Source organism: Macaca nemestrina, chromosome 15, assembly GCF_043159975.1.
Source record: "Macaca nemestrina isolate mMacNem1 chromosome 15, mMacNem.hap1, whole genome shotgun sequence".
In the NCBI taxonomy this organism is placed as follows: Eukaryota; Metazoa; Chordata; class Mammalia; order Primates; family Cercopithecidae; genus Macaca; species Macaca nemestrina.
Genome location: NC_092139.1, coordinates 38830697 through 38852377, shown reverse-complemented (window position 1 = coordinate 38852377; position 21681 = coordinate 38830697). Strand labels below are relative to the sequence as shown.

At 44.5% G+C, this 21681-nt stretch overlaps 1 protein-coding gene across 1 annotated transcript in view; it reads right to left on the bottom strand.

Moving 5' to 3' along the window:
• Positions 1 to 21595, bottom strand: part of LOC105481560 (CDP-diacylglycerol synthase 2) — a 69137-nt gene extending 47542 nt beyond the window's left edge. Inside the window, exon 1 of the mRNA XM_011741210.2 lies at positions 21287 to 21595. Within this exon, the coding sequence (XP_011739512.1) occupies positions 21287 to 21343 (57 nt within the window). The 5' untranslated portion in view covers positions 21344 to 21595. The remainder of the gene's footprint in view (positions 1 to 21286) is intronic.
• Between the last annotated feature and the right edge of the window lie 86 nt (positions 21596 to 21681).

Sequence of the window (21681 nt, the reverse complement as noted above, 5' to 3'; positions counted from 1 at the left end):
ATAGGATCGCTTGAGCCCAGGAGGTCAGGGCTGTAGTGAGCCATGATCGTGCCACTGCACTCCAGCTTGGGTGACCAGAGCAAGACCTGGGCAAAAGAGTGACACTCCATCTCAAACAAACAAACAAACAAACAAACAACACTAGGAGAAGTCTGTGCACACTGGCTCACACCTGTAATCCCAGCACTTTACAAGGTCAAGGTAGGAGAAGCACTTGAACCCAGGAGTTCGAGACCAGCCAGAAAAAAAAAAAAAAAAAAAACCCAGAAAAAGAAAAAAAAAGAAAAGTCCCCAGAAGAGACTGGTATCTCTGAAGAAACAGTTCTTGGTAAATTTTCAAAACGGTTACTCCTTAGTGGTACGTTTTCAACAGAGAGGTCACTGCGTACATATTGAAAAAAATCTCTGTACAAATAGTTCTGTTGAACAATAGGAGATAGAAACAGCAACTGTTCAAGAGAAAATTGGGTGTTTGGCTGACATCCCTGTGAGAAAACAAAGCTCAGGTGGCTTTTACGCTCCCAAAAATCACAAGAGGGGACAGATATTGACCCAACCACAGTGCAGATAGCATTGTAGGGGGAGATTCTACTCAAAGTGCCAAAAGATCAGCAATGAGGAAGGATTGCAGGGCATCTACATGCCACCTTCACACTGGAAGCAGATTTGTGGGACACCATAAACCTACAGTTGAAGGAACTAAAGACTCATTTTTTATGCCTTCAGAGTTAAGCCCATGGAAAAAAACTGGCCAGAAGCAATCAGACATCTGGCCAGCCTGCCAGTCTCCATGAGCCTCAGTTTCCACATGTAACAAAACAGATGGCCTAGACCTACTTCTTAACCTTATCCTTTCATATTTTTGAACCAAAGATCTCTTATTTTGAAGACTGTCTACTAAACTGCATTAGTGACTGATTCATTTCCCCAGAGAGAAGTGCCCCCATAAAGCTGGTAAAAGCCTAACCATGGCGTCCTCAAAAGGCCTTTTAGACAGCAGGACACCTGGGTTTCAATCTCAGCCACACTGATACCTGTGCCACCTCTAGCAAGTCATTTTGCAGCATCTAGGGAGGAGACGTTTCTGTTGTGATGGCAGGAAGGGGGTGCAGCTGCAATAACTTGTATCCAAAGTCATCTTGTTAAAGCAGCCCCATTACTGGCTCTCTTCAACAGGTCATTTCCACACAATTTTGTAAGAGCTCAAGATCATGTTAGATAACAATTACTGCTCTTAGAGGTTGCAGTGAGCCAACATCATGCCACTGCACTCCAGCCTGGGCAGCAGAGTGAGACCTTGTCTCAAAACAAAAACAAAAACAAAACAACAACAACAAAAAACAAGTACTGCTCTTAGAGATCAAGAGACACAAATCAGACAATGAGAGACAGAGAGCTGAAAGACTGGTTTTTCCTCTACTTTTAGAAAAATGTGCCCTGCTGGGTGCAGTGGTGTGCTGCTATAGTCCCAGCCACTCAGGAGGCTGAAGCAAGGAGTTCAAGACCAACCGGGGCAACATGGGAAGACTCTGTCACCGAAGAAAAAAAAAAAAAAGAAAAAAGAAAAAAAAATGTGGCTAGGCAGCGTGGTTCACACCTGTAATCCTAGCACTTTGGTAGGTTATGGCGGGTAGATTACTTGAGGCCAGGAGTTCGAGACCAGCCTGGGCAACATAGGGAGACCCTGTCTCTACAAAAATAAAAAGAAAGAAGTGGGCCTGGACATACTTGAGAGCTACTGGGATGCAAGGAGTTTTCTGCAGATTAATCCCTTTATTTACCAAACATTTATGTACCAGATACCAAAAGACCTGCAAGGCCTGTGCTCTCCTGGGGTCCACTACTGATGTGCAGGCAGCTGCTTGTGACTATACTTGACCCCCCTCTTTCCTATCCCTAAGTCTACAAAACAGTCCCCCTTCCCTTTCTGCCTGGCTGTCATTGAATCAGCTCTTACCACTGCTAATGAAGACTCCCAGCAATGACAACTGGTCTTATCTACTCTCCATCCTTATAATCTCCCAACGTCTCCTCTGTATTGCGTCTTAGATCTGTCCATTTTTAACAGGCATCTTCAGGCCTTTAGGAATTCTCAGAGACTGCTGGTTGTCTCCCAACATCCATTCTCCTTTTCTTCCACTGTAATAGAAACCTCAATGCTTAGCCAAGCACATGACCCCTCAGGAGGGACATTTCCCAGCTTCCCTTGCAGTTAGGTAAGAACATGCAAATTAGTTCTGGCCAATGAGATATGATCAGAAATCATGCATTTTTCAGAAAGTATCCTTACAGGAAAGGAGCAGACCTCTCTCTCCTTCCTGCTTACTGAAGTATGAAGTGATGGCTGGAATTCTAGCAGCCATCCTATACTAGAGATAGAAGCCACACACTCAGGAAGGTAGAAGAGCAAGAGAGTAGAAACCTGAATCCTAGACACTGTGAAGCTGCTAGAATTCTGACCTCCAGACTTCTTTCAAGTGAGGAAAAATAAACTTCTAGCTTGTTTATATTTAGCTTTCAGTCATTTGCAGTTAAAAAGACATGGACTATTTTTTGGTATAAAAGTCTGAAATTTTGTTGTAATGGTTTAAAGAAACAGGTTATAAATGCATAGTGGTAGTTATTTCATAAGAGAATAGAAGCTAAAAAAATCATAAACAACAGCTTAGCAGTATCCAGAAAATAGCAAATGTATTTTATAAAGGTTTACTGCTCAAAAAAACTTAGGTCCTATCACCTGAGACGACAGCATCTTCATCTGTCATCTGGGCCACTGTGGGAAGCCCACAAGGGTGGGATAAACCATGTCTCCTTATGTTACTCGCACCCTCCCGTGGCACTTGACACTGACCTTTTCCTCCCTCTCAAAAACATTCAGGCTTTGGTAGCACTCCACACTCTCCTGACTCTTTCGTTGGTTTCCTTCCCTGACTCCTCTGCTACATCACCCACCTCTAACCAAGCACAAGCACTTCCTAGGGTCATTGTCAGTACCTGCCTGTCTTAATGCCAAGAGCAGAAGCCCAGAATTCACAAGCGTCATCAATCAAGAGGAACCATTTTTATCCTTCACCACATACACAAAACAAAACCAAAAAATGTCAACAAAAGTGTTGCAACTGCCTGCTTCTATGTTGTAATGCCGGCTCAGTTTCTCAAAATTGGATGGGCGCAGTGGCTCATGCCTGTAATCCCAACATTTGGAGAGGCCAAGGTGGGAGGATCACTTGAGCCCAGGAGTTTGAGACCAGCCTAGGCAACATAGTGAGACCCCATCTCTACAAAAATTTTTACAAAATAGCTGGGCATGGTGGCACATGCCTGTGGCTCCAAATCCTCCGTAGGCTGAGGTGGGAAGGTTGATTGAGAGTGGGAGGTCAAGGCTGCAGTAAGCCATAATTACACCACTGCACTCTAGCCTGGGCAACAGAGCGAGACTTTGTCTCAGAAAAACAAACAAACAAAAACAAAAAACTGCAAAAAAACAAAACATACAACTTGAAACTTCCTGCAGAAGCTAGGAGACAAAGCCCATGCTTTGGGCCCCAATATCGCAGTGAAATGAATGTCAGTAAGTACAGTAAGGAATGAAACTATGGCCTTAGAAACAGCAGGGGACAGGCATCACCAGTGGATGTGAGATTTCAGCACATTTCTGGATGACAAAATAGTCTGAAGAGCTAAGATGGATGAAACAAAACAGAAAATGCAGCCAAGAGTGTACTTCAGGAAGGCTCTGGAGAAAGTAGGAGTCTCTGCCCTCTGAAACCCTGGAGAAGCTCCAGACCAATATCTGGCAAATGGGATAGTGGATGAGAGAAAGAACTAGGGATTGTAACAGAAATTGAAGGTCTGTACACTGAAACAACTATGCAAGTTACAAGCTCTATTCCCAGACTCACCTGCAGAGAACGTGGCTATTCCTCCAGGCGCAAAGCTAGTATTATCTTTAAATAAACCAAATAGACCATCTGGGTTAATTTAAGCTTCCAGCGTGAATACTGAGCCCTAGAATAGAACTCTCCTAATTCTTGGATTTGGTGGGGGGCTCGGGGGGTCCTTCCTCTTTACCCATTTATCCTTAAATGAGGCCTATCAGGCAAAAGACTCCATCTACACGCCCAGAGATCTTAGTCCAACTTCCACTCAGGAGAGAGGTGAGCCAAGACACTACTGTGTCTTGTCTCCCCATTCTTTCCTTGTCAGAATAGGAAAGCTTACTTTGGTTATTCTGCCCCACTCCATCCTGTTCCTCTTCCACAACTGCAGTTGGAGGGGAAAGGGAGGACAGATGACCCTTTGGTGCACAGTCACTAGACCCAAGAAGGAGACTACTGGGCATTAAATTGTGATGCTGAACTCTGAGCCACTCACAATACTAGTAACTGGATGGGGCTTCACGCTGCCTCCCTTAGGGAGGAAGTGATATGTTCTGCAAGTCAGAGGGGAAAGGACTGGATCAAGCCAACACACCCTGCAAACCCTCTGCAGTTAACATTTTCCTAGGAAGACATACAAGGATTGTTAATACACAAACTTCACAGAATGCATGTAATCCTCAACATGATGGTTTCCATGTTTATATGAAAAAAAATGTGGCTGGGCGTGGTGGCTCATGCCTGTAATCCCAGTACTCGCAACCTCGGCTCACTGCAAGCTCCGCCTCCCGGGTTCATGCCATTCTCCCGCCTCAGCCTCCCAAGTAGCTGAGACTACAGGCGCCCACTACCATGCTCGGCTAATTTTTTGTATTTTTAGTAGAGACAGGGTTTCACCATTCACAGAATGGTCTTGATCTCCTGACCTTGCGATCCGCTGGCCTCCGCCTCCCAAAGTGCTGGGATTACAGGCATAAGCCATCGCGCCCGGCCCATTCTTTTTAATTTTAGCCAATCTAGTGGGTGTGCAGTGGTATCTTATCAAGGTTTTTAATGTGCACCTCCCAGATGACTAATGACACTAGGCATCTTTCCATGTTTATTGATCATCTAAAGTACCCATTTTTGGCTGGGCATGGTAGCTCACATCAACAATCCCAGCACTTTGGGAGGCTGCGGTAGGAAGAATGCTTGAGCTCAGGAGTTCAAGACCAGCCTGGTCAACATAGTGAGACCCTGTTTCTACAAAAAATACAAAAATTAGCCAGGCATGGTGATGTTTGCCTGTATTTCCAGCTATTAGGGAGGCGAAGGCAGGAGGATCCCTTGAGCCCAGCAGTTTGAGGCTTTGGTGAGCCACTGCACTCCAACCGGGCAACGGAGTGAGAACCTGTCTCAAAAAAACAAAGTGCCCATTTTTCTACTGAGTTGTCTTTTTATATATATTTATTTTGAAGTAATTATTTATAGATTCTAGAAATTAGTCCTGCATCAGATACATTGTTATAAATATCTCCTGATTGCCTGTGGCCTTCCTTTTCACTCTTAATACTGTGGTTCAATAAACATAAGTTCTTAATTTTAATGTTGCTCAATTTATCAATAGTTTCTTTTATAGTTAGTGCTTTTTATACAGGAGTAATGTTTAAACATCACCATGCCAATATCATACCTAAAAAATTAACAATTCCTTTATTTCAAATATCCAATATTCAGATTTACCCAATAACTTAAATTCTTTCTCTTTATCGCAGTTTGATTGGATCAGGATCCCAATTAGGTCCAGAAATCATTAATATGCCTTGAGTTTTTGTTTTTGTTTTTTTTAAGACGGAGTCTTGCTCTGTTACCCAGGTTGGAGTGCAGTGGCATGATCTTGGCTCACTGCAACCTCCACCTCCCGGGTTCAAGCGATTATCCTGCCTCAGCCTCCCGAGTAGCTGGGATTACAGGCATATGCCACCGTGCCTGGCTAATTTTTCTATTTTTAGTAGAGATGGGGTTTTACCATGCTGGCCAGGGTGGTCTCAAACTCCTGACCTCAATTGATCTGCCTGCCTCAGCCTTCCAAAGTGCTGAGATTACAGATGTGAGCCACCGCACCCAGCCTTAAATATTTTATTTAGGCAATAGGGTCTCACTCTATTGCTCAGGCTAGTCTGGAACTCCTGGCCTCAAGCCATCCTCCCACCTCAGCCTGTAGAGCGCTAGAATTACAGGCACAAGTGAACACATCCAGCACCTAAAGTCTTTTAATCTATAGGTTTTACCTTTCATATCTATCTCTATCTCTCCTCTCTCTTCCATGTTTTTTTAAATCAGAGAGTAGTGTGTGAAAGTGGTAAAACTCAAACTGGTTTTTTTCCCTCTGTTCTCACACTGTTAACAACAATCACAGAAGGCTCTGTGACCAAATGTTTGGGGATATCTCCCCACACACCCAACAAGCAATCAATTCTGCAGCGGACACTAGCTGGGTGCCCTCCAATTCAATTCACTTCAGCCACTATTTACCTGGAGATAGCTTCAGAAACCAGAGGTTAAGAACTCAGTCCCACAAGACCATCCTCTCTTTCCCATCAGTTGCAAATCTGAGGCTCAAGAATTTCTGATCTACCAGCTTCAAGCTGGAGTCCCCATCACCCCCGCCCTCATCACCACCTTTGAGTTTGACTAATTTGCTAGAATGGCTCACAGAACTGAGTAAAACACTTACTTACATTTACCAGTTTGTTACAAAGGACACTTTAAAGGATACAAATATACAGCCAGGTGAACAGATATACAGGGAGAGATCTGGAAGAGTCCCCATTGCAAGAGCTTCAGAGTCTCTAGTGTGAGAGCTTCTGTCCCAGTGGAGGTGGGGTACACCACCCTCCCAGCATGTTTTTACCTTCCTGTAAACCTCCACATGTTTAGCTACTCAGGAGCTCCCTGAACCCTGTCCTCTAAAGCCTTGTATAGAGACTTCATTAGATGCACACGTTGCATGGACAACCATGCAGAAATGTGACTGAAAAAAAAGGATACTATCTAATACTAACAGACTAAGTGGGGAAACCCAGCAAGGCCTGTCTGTTCAGATTCTTCTTAGCCTCCCTGTGCAGCAGTCTTTCCTCCAGGCTACAGGGTTTTGAAATTAGGTCTTATAGCAATCAAACAAGGAAAGCCAGATAATTTTTTATGGCCAGCTCCAAGATAGAAAGGCAGGGGAAGATTCCTGCCTTGGGGAGAGAAAGGAGCAGGTGAAAGGGGAGGAGGAGATGGTCAGAGAGGGAGATTCTATCTTCTGAGGCCTGCTTCTGAGTTTCCAAGTGCCCCAAAGTTATAACAAGAGACTTTAATGAGGGCTTTGAGAATTATAAGCCAGGAAATCACAGACATGGAAAAATAAATTTACACACACCCAAAGAAATTTACACACACACTTATTTACTAAAGCAACCAGGTCCATGTGTTCTTCCATCTCTTGAATTTCCTATAAACCAGCCCTTAGAACTAGAGTCTTGATCAAGTTCAAATATGATTTTATGATAAGATTTCTCCATCAGGGGGTACATAGTATTTGGTTGTCTCTGTGATGGTAGTAGCATTGATGATTACTGCTTCATTCCATTAATTCACTGGGGATTGGAAATTTTAAGTATTTTAATTATATCAGTTCATCATTTATTCTATGAAGAGAAACTTTCCCTAATCAACTACTTGAGCTCTAAGGTACAATTTGTAAAGGAAAGAAATGATAATGCCTTGGAACAACCCTATAAGGTTGATACTATTCTCAGCCCTATTGTTCAGATGACAAAACTGACACAAGTTAATGATGGAACTAGGCTATAAACCAAGGAGTCCAACTCCTGAGTTTATGATTGTAATCAGCAGGCTAAAATGCCTCTCCTAAAATCAAGAAACAAGTGAATACTCAGTATTACTCTGCAGGGAGGAGAGATCACAAAGATAGGCATTCATACAGTTAGAGTGGCTACAAATTTACTGCAGAAGGGAATATATTAATTGCATCAAAACCTAAACAAAGTACATCCCTTTGAGTCAGCAGTTCCAAACAAAGGAACTTATCTAAGAATACCATACATGTGCAGAAAGGTTTTTGCTGTAACAAGGGTTATTTCCTGCAGCATTACTTACAATAGCAAAAACCTTAAAACAATTTAAATGCCTGATTGGTTCAATAAGTTGAGATACAGTCACAAAATGAAATGGCACATCACTAAAAATGATGCTATATCAACAGAATGCAGGACAAAAACCATATGATCATTTCAGTTGATGCTGGCCGGGTGCAGTGGTTCGTGCCTGTAATCCCAGCACTTTCAGAGTCCAAGATAGGCAGATCACCTGAGGTCAGGAGTTCAAGACCAGCCTGGCCAACATGGCAAAAACCCATCTCTACTACAAAATACAAAAATTAGCTGGACATGGTGGCGGGCGCCTGTAATCCCAGCTACTCGGGAGGCTGAGGCAGGGAGAATTGCTTGAACCCAGGAGGTGGAGGTTGCAGCAAGCTGGGATCGCACCACTGCACTGCAGCCTGGGTGACAGAGTGAGACTCCATCTCAAAAAAAAAAAAAAAAAAAAAATTTATGCTGAAAGAGCACTTAACAATGGTTCACAATAAAAACTCTCAACAAATTAAGTATAGAAGGAACATACCTCAACATAATAAAGGCCATATATGACAAACCCACAGCTAACATCATACTGAATAGGCAAAAGCTGAAAGCCTTCCTCTAAGCACTAGAAGACAAGGATGTCCACTTTCACCAATCTGATTCAACATAGTACTGGAAATCATAGCCAGAGCAATGAGGCAAGAGAAACAAATGCAGAGCATCCAAATTAGAAAGGAGGAAGTCAGACTCTCCCTCTTTGCAGATGGCATGGTCTTACATACAGAAAAACCGAAAACCATCAAAAAACTCTTGGAACTGATAAAATAATTCAGTAAAGTTGTAGGACACAAAAACAACATACAAAAATCAGTAGCATTTCTTTTTTTGTTTGTTTTTGATACAGAGTCTTGGCTCTGTTGCCCAGGCTGTAGTGCTATGGCATGATCTCGGCTCACCGCAGCCTCCACCTCCCAGGTTCTAACAATTCTGCCTCAGCCACCCAAGTAGCTGGGATTACAGGTATGGGCCACCGCACCCGGCTAATTTTTGTATTTTTAGCAGAGATGAGGTTTCACCATTTTGGCCAGGCTGATTTTGAACTCCTGGCCTCAAGTGATCCACCCACCTTGGCCTCCCGAAGTGTTGGGATTACAGGCGTGAGCCACCACGCCCAGCCTGTGTGTCTGTCTTTATACCAATACCATATTGTTTCAGTTGCAATAGCTTCATAGTACATTTTGAAATCAGGTAGTGTGATGTCTCCAGCTTTGTTCTTTTTGCTTGGGATCACTTTGGCTATTTGGGATCTTTTGTGATCCCATACAGATTTCAGGATTTAAAAAATATCTGCGAATCTGTACCTTGTTTTAGGTAGTATGGTTGTTTTAACTATACTGCAGTGCAGTGGTGCAATTGTGGCTCACTGCAACCTCTACCTCCCTGATTCAAGCGATTCTCCTGCCTCAGCCTCCCAGGTAATCCCAGCATTTTGGGAGGCCGAGGCAAGTGGATCACCTTAGGTCAGGTGTTTGACACCAGCCTGGCCAACGTGGTGAAATGCTGTCTCTACTAAAAATACAAAAATTTGTTGGGCATAGTGGTGCATGCCTGTAATCCCAGTTACTCGGGAGGCTGAGGCCGGAGAATGGCTTGAATCCAGAGGGCGGAGGTTGCAGTGAGCCAAAATGGCGCCATTGCACTCCAGCCTGGGTGACAAGAGCAAAACTCTGGCTCAAAAATAAATAAAATTAATTAACAAATTAAATTAAAACAGACACACAGACCAATAGAACAGAATTGAGAACTCGGAAATAAATCTATGCATTTACAGCAAACTGATTTTCCACAAAGGAACCAAGAACACACATTGGGAAAACGACAGCTTCTTCAATAAATGGTGCTGTGAAAACTGGATATCTACATGCCAAAGAGTGAAACTAAAACCCTACCCTATCTCTCTCCAGATACAAAAATCAACTCGAGGCTGGGCGTGGTGGCTAATGTGTAATCCCAGCACTTTAGGAGGCTGAGGCAAGAGGATCACTTGAGGCTAGGAGTTCGAGACCAGCCTGGGCAACATAGCATGATCCTGTTTCTACAAAAAAAAAAAAAAAAAATTTAAAGAAATGATAAATGTGGCCGGGTGCGGTGGCTCACACCTGTAATCCCAGCACTTCGGGAGGCTGAGGCGCACAGATCACAAGGTCAGGAGATCGAAATCATCCTGGCTAACACGGTGAAAACCCATCTCTACTAAAAATATAAAAATTAGCCGAGTGCGGTGGCAGGCACCTGTAGTCCCAGTTACTCGGGAGACTGAGGCAGGAGAATGGCATGAACCCAGGAGTTGGAGCTTGCAGTGAGCCGAAATCATGCCACTGCACTCCAGTCTGGGCGACAAGAGTGAGACTCTGCCTCAAAAAAAAAAAAAAAAGAAAGAAATGACAAATGTTAGAGGTTATGGATATGCTAATTACCCTGATTTAATTATTATACACTGAACACATATATGGAACTATCACTCTGCATCCCATAAATATACGTCAACTAAAAATTTTTTTTAATGCTGGGTTAAAATATTTTAAAACTTGAGCACTATTTAGGGCACATGTGTATTTTTTGAGACATTGTCTTGCTCTGTTGCCCAAGTTATAGTGTAGCGGGCTACATTGCAGCCTCAAACTCCTGGGCTCAACTGATCCTCCTGCCCCAGCCTCACATGTAGCTCGGAATGCAGGCGCGCACCACCACGCCCAGCAAATTTAAAAAAATATTTTTGTAGAGACCTACTTCTGTAATTTTTAATAATACATGCTTACATCACTTCTAGCCAGAGATACTCTGAGATAAATTTTGAAAAAATAAGACTTAAATAGGTAGAAAGGTCAGGTGCAGTGGCTCACGTCTGTAATCCCAGCACTTTGGATGGCCAAGGCAGGCAGAACACTTGAGGTCAGGCATTCGACACCAGCCTGGCCAACATGGTGAAACCCCATCTCTACTAAAAATACAAAAATTAGCCAAGTGTGGTAGCATGCACCTGTAGTCCCAGCTACTAGGGAGGCTGAGGCAGGAGAATTGCTTGAACCCGGGAGGCGGAGGCTGCAGTGAGCCAAGATCACGCCATTGCACTCCAGCCTGGGTGACAGAGTGAGACTCCATCTCAAAAAAAAAAAAAAAAGGTAGAAAAATAGGTAGAAATGAGGGAGGGTGACAGAAAGAACACATTTCAGGGGTAGGAAAGAGCAAGAATCAAGATCCATGACACAGAGGCACCCAGCAGGGAGAAAGGCCAGTTAAGAGAGAAGGCTATATAAAAAAGAATAAAATCATGTCCTTTGCGGCAACATGGATGCAGCTAGGGGTCATTATCCTAAGCAAATTAATGCAGGAAGAGAAAACCAAATACTGCATGTCTCACTTGTAGAGTGAACTGGGAGCTACACATGGACACAAACAGGGGAACAACAAACACCAGGGCTTAAAGGTGGAGAGTGGAAGGCTGGTGAGGATTGAAAAACTATCCATCTAGTACTATGCTCACTACCTAGGTGACAAAATCATTTGTACACCAAACCTCAGCAACATGCAATTTGCCCATGTACCAAACCTGCACATGTACCCCCTGAACCTAAAATAAGAAATGGAAGGAAACAGAGGGACAGAAGGCTACAAAGGATCTTAAAGTTTAAGTATTACGAAAAAGAGCCAGAATTCTACCATTCCACCCCACCCCTCAATAATTATTAGGGTAGTTTCAGAACTCCTGGAAGAGACAAAGGACAGATGGATTAGGAGGGACCTAGAGCAAATCCTAACAGGAGGGAGCTCAATTCACAGGGTTTATAATAAGGCAAGCAATAAATCCTGAAATCTGGGAAATCGGAAAGAGCAAAAGACAGATAAGGATTCCAGGAGAGGTAAGGAACTCGGATTTAGAAGGATACTGCAGGCATTTACAATACTGCAGTCCTGAAATGTTGAAATCTCCAAAAGCAACAATCAGACAACAAACAACAAACAAACAACAAACAGATAAGGATTCCAAGTCACACCTGGTTCGAATCTGCATCCGGCAGATTCGAACAAAGGAATAGGAGATTTCAAACCTGAGTAACTGAGTCATCTGTGATTTTATCACAGAAAAAAGAAACTGAAGGAGGGTGGTAAGAGTAGAATGAGAGAATTCAGATTTGAGACAAAGTTTGTGTGGACTGAAGGTCATGCACCTAGGAATGTCCTGTAGACCACTGAAACCACAGGACTAGCCGGGCATGGACTGTGGAGATACAGCTCTGAGAGCTGTCCACTCAGGGCTTCGGCGTCAATGGCAGACATCCTCTCCACATCAGAGACCCAGAGACAGAGAGTGTTGCCCGTAAATCCCAAGTCCCAAGAACTCTCAAAACCTCAGCAAAGTCTTCACAGAGAAGTCCCAAGCTGGCCCTATGGTGACCTTAATACAAAGGAGCTTCTGCCGAAGGCAACAAATCAAAAAGATGTCTGACTTTGGTAGGACAGGTCAGGTCCTTCCACACAGACAGCAGTGCTCATGAGAACCACAGTGTGGCATGAGGCTGTCCCTGGGGAGAGGCAGGTGGGAGAAAGGAAACCTTCACAGAGTACCCTTTGCTCCCTAAAAATTCTGAACCACACATTGCCTACTCAAAATAACATCATAAAGTTTAACTTTCTTCAAAAGGTCACTCAACTTAGTGGGCTCAAAGCCATCCCTACTGTTGGGGCAAACAACATGAGAACAAAGATCAGTGACTGGCATAGAAGCTGCCTGGTGGGGACTATGCGTGGGGGTGGGGAGGGGGTGCCTCACTATTACCCCAACCAAGTAACCACCACGTGACAAGATCTGGAAGGCAGGAACCCTGCCCAATGCCAGGAACAAATTAGCATTCTTTCAAGGAGACTTTGGCAAAATTAATAGTGAACAGTCAGTGTCCATCTCCTTTCTGAACCAGAGGCAGTATGACACACAAACAGCTGTACTTTTTCACCCCCAACAGCCTCTAGTGCCAGTACAGAAGGCCTGGGAGACCTCAACACCACAGAATGTAGGTTAACAAACTGTGGAGAGGAATGCCCTCCACCTATGTGGATCCTAGAAAAGATAGAAAAGTGTGAAAACCAGAAATAGTAACACTCAAATGTTTTCAAACAGTTTAAAGGACAGTTATCTGCCCTGCGAAATTAGTTACAATGGCCAGGCACAGTGGCTCATGCTGTACCAGCCCTTTGAGAAGCCGAGGCGAGAAGATCGCTTGAACCCAGAAGTTCAAGACCAGCCTGGACCACATTTTAAGACACTGTCTCTATTATAAAATAAATATATATTTGTATATATATTTATATATAAATTAAAGAAATTAGTTACAAGATTCATTTTAAAAAGAGTTTCTCAAATATATTCAAGATTATATAATTTCTGGCAGTTGTAAGGTTGAGAATAAAGTCAGGGAGGGGAAATGCTTTACATTAGTAGGGCAGTGAAGGTTTTATACAATCTTCTTGTTTGTCAAACATATTCTGAATGATTTTATCAAGTATTATATTCCCATATCCATCAGCTGTTAGACTCTCATGATCACTTTCTACCTTACCAATTTAAAAATGCCGTCGGCTGGGTACAGTGGCTCACACATGTAATCCCAGCACTTTAGAAGGCCAAGGCAGGCAGATGACCTGAAGTCAGGAATTCGAGACCAGCCTGGCCAACATGGTGAAACCCCATCTCTACTAAAAATATAAAAATTAGCCGGGTGTGGTGGTGGGCACCTATAATTCCAGCTACTCGGGAGGCTGAGGCAGGAGAATCACTTGAATTCGGGAGGCAGAGGTTGCAGTGAGCAGAGATCCAAGCCATTGGACTCCAGCCTGAGCAACAAGAGAGAAACTCCATCTCAAAAAATAAATAAATAAAAATAAAACTATTAAATATCATTGATTTTAAAAAGATTGTATTATTTCTTTAAATCAGCAAGGAAAAAATTGATTATGTGGAGTCAAAACAGGCATAAAATTCTCAATACTATCCTTATGAACACTGATAATACCAGCCCCTCGCAGAAATACAGACACTGTCCATAGCAGACCCTGGAGTCAGTGAATGTTCTAAAGAGAAGTGTTGAATACCGAATGACTGCTTCTTACTAGAACAAATGGTTCTCGTGCTAACAGTCATTAACTGGAAAGCATTTCTTCCAAGCAGCCTCACCCGCTGCCTGGGTGAGGCGCCTTGTGGTCTTCAAGCACTGTGCTGGGAGTGCCTTTCAAGGATACCAGAGTGGCCACTCCCAGGAAAGTGCTCACAAATGTCTAAATCACAGTCATCCGATAACCAGGAAAACTGAACCTAATCCACTTTCTCTACAAAAAAAATATATTTTTTCTTCACAGAGTCTCCACATTCACTCTCTGAGACCTTACTTTTAAACATTTAACATTTTGAAAGATTTATATAGTATTTTTCTGATTTTGTAGCCAAATAAGAAAAATAGGTAATATTTGGATATCATAGCTATCAACGCTAATCACTACTAGAAGCTTTTAAAGTCTGTAAATTAATTCTATGAGAAAAAAATTAAAAACAACAACCGGGAATTAGAAGACCTTCAAAGGCCAGGCGCGGTTGCTCAGGCCTGTAATCCTAGCACTTTGGGAGGCCGAGGCGGGAGGATCACCTGAGGTAAGGAGTTCAAGACCAGCCTGACCAACATGGAGAAATCCCGTTTCTACCAAAAATACAAAATCAGCTGGGCGTAGTGGCGCATGCCCGTAATCCCAGTTACTTGGGAGGCTGAGGCAGGAGAACTGCTTGAACCAAGGAGGCAGAGGTTATGGTGAGCTGAGATTACGCCATTACACTCCAGCCTGGGCAACAACAGCGAAACTTCATCTCAAAAAATAAATAAATAGAAGCCCTTCATAATATGAACCACTCTATATCTAACCAACTATGTCATCTTGAGCTAATAACTTAAAACTCTCTGAGCTGTGGCATCCTCTTCTATAAAATAACTACCTCAAGCCGGGTGACATGGCTCAGGCCTGTAGTCCTGAGCTACTCAGGAGACTGAGGCAGGAGGATGGCTTGAGCTCAGGAGTTTAAAGCTGTAGTGAGCTATGACTGTGCCACTCTACACTCTAGCCTGGGCAACAAGGTGAGACACTATCCCTAAAAATAAAAAACACCTCTAAAGTCCCTTCTAGTCCTAACATCCAAGGAGAGCAATTTAACATTTCTAAAAGTTGATAAAAATTCTTTTTTTTTTTTTTTTTTTGAGATGAAGTCTCGCTCTGTCCCCCAGGCTGGAGTGCAGTGGCGCCATCTCGGCTCACTGCAAGCTCCACCTCCCAGGTTCATGCCATTCTCCTGAAAGGCTGGGATTACAGGCGCCACCACACCCAGCTAATTTTTTTTTTTTTTTGTATTTTTAGTAGAGAAGGGGTTTCGCCGTGTTAGCCAGGATGGTCTCAATCTCCTGACCTCGTGATTCACCCGCCTCGGCCTCCCAAAGTGCTGGGATTACAGGCATGAGCCACCCCGCCTGGCCGATAAAGATTCTTCTAATGAAATACCATATTAACTTGGGCAAACACAAAATATTTTTTAAAAATAGATTTTGGAAAAACTTTAGTCAAAAATCGTGAAGTAATTGAGTTTTTTTAAATAAAATCATACTGTTTGAGCAACAAAAATAAGAAACATAAAATACTGGGTTATATGACAAAACAATCTTTCACCTCCTCTCCATGTTAAGCCTGGGAATCATAGCTAAGGTTTACTGATATTTTAATTCCCAAATTACTTCTCAACATAAAAAAATTTTCTTGAAAAAAATTAAGCATTTCTCTTACACCTGAAGTAGTTATAGTTCTTTAATATTTTGAGTAGTTCAATCTCAAAGTCTATTGAAAACCATTTTTTAATTATAAAAGAAGATAATTGCATACAACAACGTTCAGTGGTCCTTCTACAGTTAAACCTTGTATTTGGAGTACTGAAAAATTCCTCAAGAAAATAAACCGAAAAGATAGGTCATAGAAGGCTAAGTCCTTTCTATAAAACTTTCCTTAAAAGGTAATGAATATGAATAGGTTCTACAAATATGTATAACTTGAAGATTTTATTACCTTTCAAGAGTGTAAGATGAATATTAAAGTTTTTTCTATAAAAATCTATTTAAATCAGTAGCAACACACCTAATATATTACGATGTGACAAGCTCTGCTGGCAGCCCATACATACATTTAATCCACATGAATATCCTGTGAAGCACATACAATTTTATGACCCCCATTTTAATGATGGACAAACTGAGGCTGCCACAACTTCAGTGATCTGCTCAGAGTTACACAGCCTCTATGTGGCGGAGCCCAGGCTCAAGGTAGATGTAACTGACTCAAGCCCCTGCTCTTACACACTATCTTCAGTTAAAATTTAAACTCTCCCTTTGTTTTTTTTTTTTTTTTTTTAATTGAGACGGAGTCTCGCTCTGTCCCCCAGGCTGGAGTGCAGTGGCGCGATCTCGGCTCACTGCAAGCTCTGCCTCCCAGGTTCACGCCATTCTCCTGCCTCAGCCTCCCAAGTAGCTGGGACTACAGGTACCCACCACCATACTCGGCTAAGTTTTTTTTTTTTTTTTTTTTTTTGAGAGGGAGTTTCGCTCTTTTGCCTAGGCTGGAGTGCAATGGCACGATCGTGGCTTGTCATAACCTCTACCTCCCAGATTCAAGCAGTTCTCCTGCATCAGCCGAGTAGCTGGGACTACAGGCATGTGCTACCATACCCAGCTGATTTTGTATTTTTAGTAGAGGCAGGGTTTCTCAATGTTGGTCAGGCTGGTCTCGAACTCCCAACCTCAGGTGATCCTCCTGCCTCGGCCTCCCAGAGTGCTGGGATTATAGGTGTGAGCCACTGCACCTGGCCTTTTTTTTTTTTTTTTTTTTTTTTGTATTTTTAGTAGAGATGGAGTTTCACTATATTGGCCAGGCTGGTGTTGAACTCCTGACTTTGTGATCTACCTGCCTCAGCCTCCCAAAATGCTGGGATTACAGGCATGAGCTACCACACCTGGCCATGTATAGGATTTTTAATAAGGGAACATTTTAACAACCGTGAAATCTATTATTTGTCTTTGAATGTATATAGTAAACTTTTGTTTGTTTGATTTTTTGCTTTTTTTTTTTGAGACAGAGTTTCACTCTTGTTGCCCAGGCTGGAGTACAATGGCACAATCTCAGCTTACTGCAACCTCCACCTCCCGGGTTCAAGCAATTCTCCTGCCTTAGCTTTCCCAGCACCTGGGATTACAGGTGTCTGCCACCACATCCAGCTAATTTTTTTGTGTTTTTAGTAGAGACGAGGTTTCACCATGTTGGCCAGGTTGGTCTCCAACTCCTGACCTCAGGTGGTCCACCCGCCTTGGCCTCCCAAAGTGCTGGGATTACAGGTGTGAGCCACTGCACCCAGCCCATAGTAAACTTTTAAAAAATCCTGATTTATTCTGTTTCACAGTTTGGGAAACACTTACGTCTATGACTTTGGCTTTGCCAATATTCTTGTGTTAGAACCCAAGGAAATTAGAAATAATAAAACAGGGTTGTCTTTTTAAGGAAATGCATTATGAAACAAGAACTTTTTAATTTCATAAAAGAATCCAGTGAACAATTTTCAAGTCAGTGCTTTAAAAGCTCTGGAATAGGCCGGGTGCGGTGGCTCATGCCTGTAATCCCAGCATTTTGGGAGGCCACGGTAGGCAGATCACCTGAGGTCAAGAGTTTGAGACCAGCCTGACTAACATGGAGAAACCCCGCCTCTACTAAAAATACAAAATTAGCCGGTCGTGGTGATGCATGCCTGTAATCTCAGCTACTCAGGGGGCTGAGGCAGGAGAATTGCTTGAACCCAGGAGGCGGAGGTTGCCGTGAGCTGAGATTGCACCACTGCACTCCATCTAGCCTGGGCAACAAGAGCAAAACTCTGTCTCAAAAGAAAAGGAAAAAAAAAAAGCTCTGGAGGCTGGACGTGGTGGCTCATGCCTGTAATCCTAGCACTTTGGGAGGCCGAGCCAGGTGGATCACGAGGTCAGGAGATCGAGACCATCCTGGCTAACATGATGAAACCCTGTCTCTACTAAAAATACAAAAAATTAACCAGGCGTGGTGGCGGGCGCCTGCAGTCCCAGTTACTTGGGAGGCTGAGGCAGGAGAATGGCGTGAACCCGGGAGGCGGAGCTTGCAGTGAGCCGAGACGGCGCCACTGCACTCCAGCCTGGGCAAAAGAGCAAGACTCCGTCTCAAAAAAAAAAAAAGGCTCTGGAATAAACTTGAAAGATTCCTCAAAATGTTACAGTTGCTTAACTGCTGTGGCAAAACTGTCTTGTAAATAGAAAATCATTAGTATCAAAATAGTCTGGAGAATGTTTATTTATAAAAGTCAGAAGGTATTTTGTTATATTTAGCATCTGGGAATGGAATTTTCAAAGCCAATTGCTAATAAAGGAAATGTTCTCCTCTGGGAACTGTGCTTATAATTTTAAAGTCCCAAAGCACGGTATAGTTGCCAAACTAACAAACTTGGAGTTTAGGCTTTGGGAATGATCCTCTTCCTACCCAACCACATTTTTCTGATGGAGCTTAGGAAAGCAAAGGATGAGATGTGGTCTGAAAGACTGGCATCTTAAAATTTATGATTGAGTTGGCATTTCAGGAGATTTTGTTTTGGAAGTTAGAGTAGAGGTTCTGGGAGATCGTGCCACTGCACTCCAGCCTGGGCGACAGAGAGAGACTCCGTCTAAAAACAAAAAAAAGAAAAGAAAAAAATCCCATACATGATAATTCAGTGACAATTCAGAAGTTCTGAATGATGGGGTGAGGAACTGATTTTTCTTGTTCTCGGTAACAAACATCAAGCTTTTAAAAGAGTGCACAGCAGCTGTCTTTTAGGGAACAACATGCCACGAATGGATCTCATGACCCCAGGCATTCTGTCACTGTATAAGTGATGTAAGTGCACCTCTAGCTGGACAGCTCCTCATGTCCTCCCTGTCTAAAGTATGGGATGTGAAAGTAAGATGGTTCAACTAGCACTTCATCTCTGGGGGATGGATCTAACAAGTCTGGGAAGGAGGGTAGAATCTTTATGTTGCATATCATAACCCCAAGGTTGTTTTTTGACATTCTAATTATTGTACATAGTTAGCTTTTCAAAAACATGGCCCACCAGCTATCATGTCTTCTTTCTTCTCTCTCTCCTCACACTTTCTAGGTCCACAAAGTCCCACTGACATCAAGTATGATCTCACCCTTAAACAGAGCTACAGAGCCTCCAAACATCTGCATACTTATCAACTAGCAGTAAAAGGTGAGTCAGAATTATTTCAGGCTGAACCAGGATAGCCAAATGAAAAATTAGAGACTTCAAAGTATCTTGTCTCGCCGGGCGCGGTGGCTCAAGCCTGTAATCCCAGCACTTTGGGAGGCCGAGACGGGCGGATCACGAGGTCAGGAGATCGAGACCATCTTGGCGAACACGGTGAAACCCCGTCTCTACTAAAAAAATACAAAAAACTAGCCGGGCGAGGTGGCGGGCGCCTGTAGTCCCAGCTACTCGGGAGGCTGACGCAGGAGAATGGCGTGAACCCGGGAGGCGGAGCTTGCAGTGAGCCAAGATCGTGCCACTGCACTCCAGCCTGGGCGACAGAGCGAGACTCCGTCTCAAAAAAAAAAAAAAAAAAAAAAAAAAAAAAGTATCTTGTCTCTGCAAGCGACTGCTAAATCCTCAGCCCCAGTCCTAAATTTTCTCCAAAACATGTTTTTGTGTTTTGAGACAAGGTCTCAAACTCCTCGGCTCAAGCGATCCTCCTGCCTCAGCCTCCCTAGAAGCTAGGATTACAGGAGTGCAGCACTGTGCCTGGCCAAAATATATGTTCTAAAAATCAGTAGGAACAGTTATCTTTGGATGGTCCACTGTCAACTGCAATAACATGAAAGTTGTTTTAAAAAACCCATACATTCCTCCTAGTGTAACTGCTCTGTTGACATCCTGTCAGCAAATCTTGTGTTTTCTTCCTTCTTCGTGTCTCCCTAATGTCCATTGCGTCCAGTCATCAAAAAGTCACAGGCTGCATTAGGGGAAGCCGTGAGCCTGGTGTAAGGCAACAGGGATTGGTGGGAACAGATAATCCTCAGCTCCAGCCAACCATTGATCGGGTGACAAAGTGATGATGGACCCTCCAATTATCTAAGACAGGCAAGAAATTTAGATTGTTAGGATAAATTTTCTGATTTTTAAGACAACATGTGGGCCAAAAGGTCACTCATGGGCAATCCCTGAGTGAACCAGTCTCGCTCAGTCTGGTCCAGGCTCCCTCAGTCTGGTCCAGGCTCCCTCAGTCCATATACATCACTGCCAGAGAGCAGTTTTCCAAATACAGGGCTCCTGATCACAGCTATCTCGGAAAGCACAACTACTGCTACAAAGTCCTACACTGCCATTCAACCTCCACAGCAATAAAACCAATCCCTACCTTCCTTAACTCCCCTACACAGACCTTTCACTTCACCCAAAGGAGTGTACTCCCCCACCCGTCACCCCCACCCGCCACCCAGGGCCACTGTCCCTGCCAAGATGGCCTCCTTCCTACTCTCCTCCCCTACCCACCAGAGCCCACACGGTGCAGGCAACCCATCAACCCGGAGGACGCCCTCCAACACCTGCTGATGACGGGCTGGCTCACTGCGTAACACCTCTCTGCTCAAAGTTGATGATTTCATGCCCAAGAAGGGATTTACATCTCCCAGGAGGCAAATGCTATGGCCTTGTCCTGATTCCCCCACCTCCCAAAATAATAATATTGTAAAAGGGAACGGAGAGCCTAAGTTGCGCTCAGAGGAGCCGCCTCCCTAAGAAGGCTCTGCACATCTTCACCTCCAGGAAGGCCTCAGGGAGTTAGGGCAGAAGGGAATCCCCGCAGCCAGCCCAGCGAGGCAGGAGGCCGTACGCCACTCCTGGCGAGCTCCTTCCTGCGCCCCGGGGGAGCCACTCCAGCCAGACCCTGAGCCGGGACCCCGACCCGCCGACCCCTGACGCGCGCGCCGCGAGGGCCGGGCACCCGAGGACCCTTCGCGCTACCCGGGCCCGGGTCCGCCGTCGGCTGCGACAAAAGGTCAGAGAACAAGACGACCCCTCTGCGCGCGTCCCCCGCGGGCCTCCCGGACGCGCTGTTATCCCGGCCGCGCCCACCCCGACGCTGCCGCTACCTTGTCCTCGGGTGGCGCATCCGGCTCATGGGCCACCCTCTGCCTCAGCTCGGTCATCCTGGAAAAACCGGCCCGACGTCGCCGCGAGCTATCAGCGAAGCCGCCAGAGCAGGCAGCTCGGCGCGGGCACGCGCGGACTCCCTCAGCCGGCCCCGCCCCGCCCGAGAGGCGCGCGGTTCCGAGCGGCTCACAGTTCTCTTAGCAGCCCAGCAGCCAGCCCTGGAGCTCGGCCCCACCCAGTGCCGTCGCCGCCCTTTCACCCGGGCCGAGCTGGGTCAGCCTTCCCTAGCCCCTACCCGCGAGCTCCCTCTCCCCGGAGGCGGGCTCGGAGCGAATGCGCATGCGCAGCGTCGCCATCACGGTCCGGAAGATCCACCAATGGCGCAAATACGACA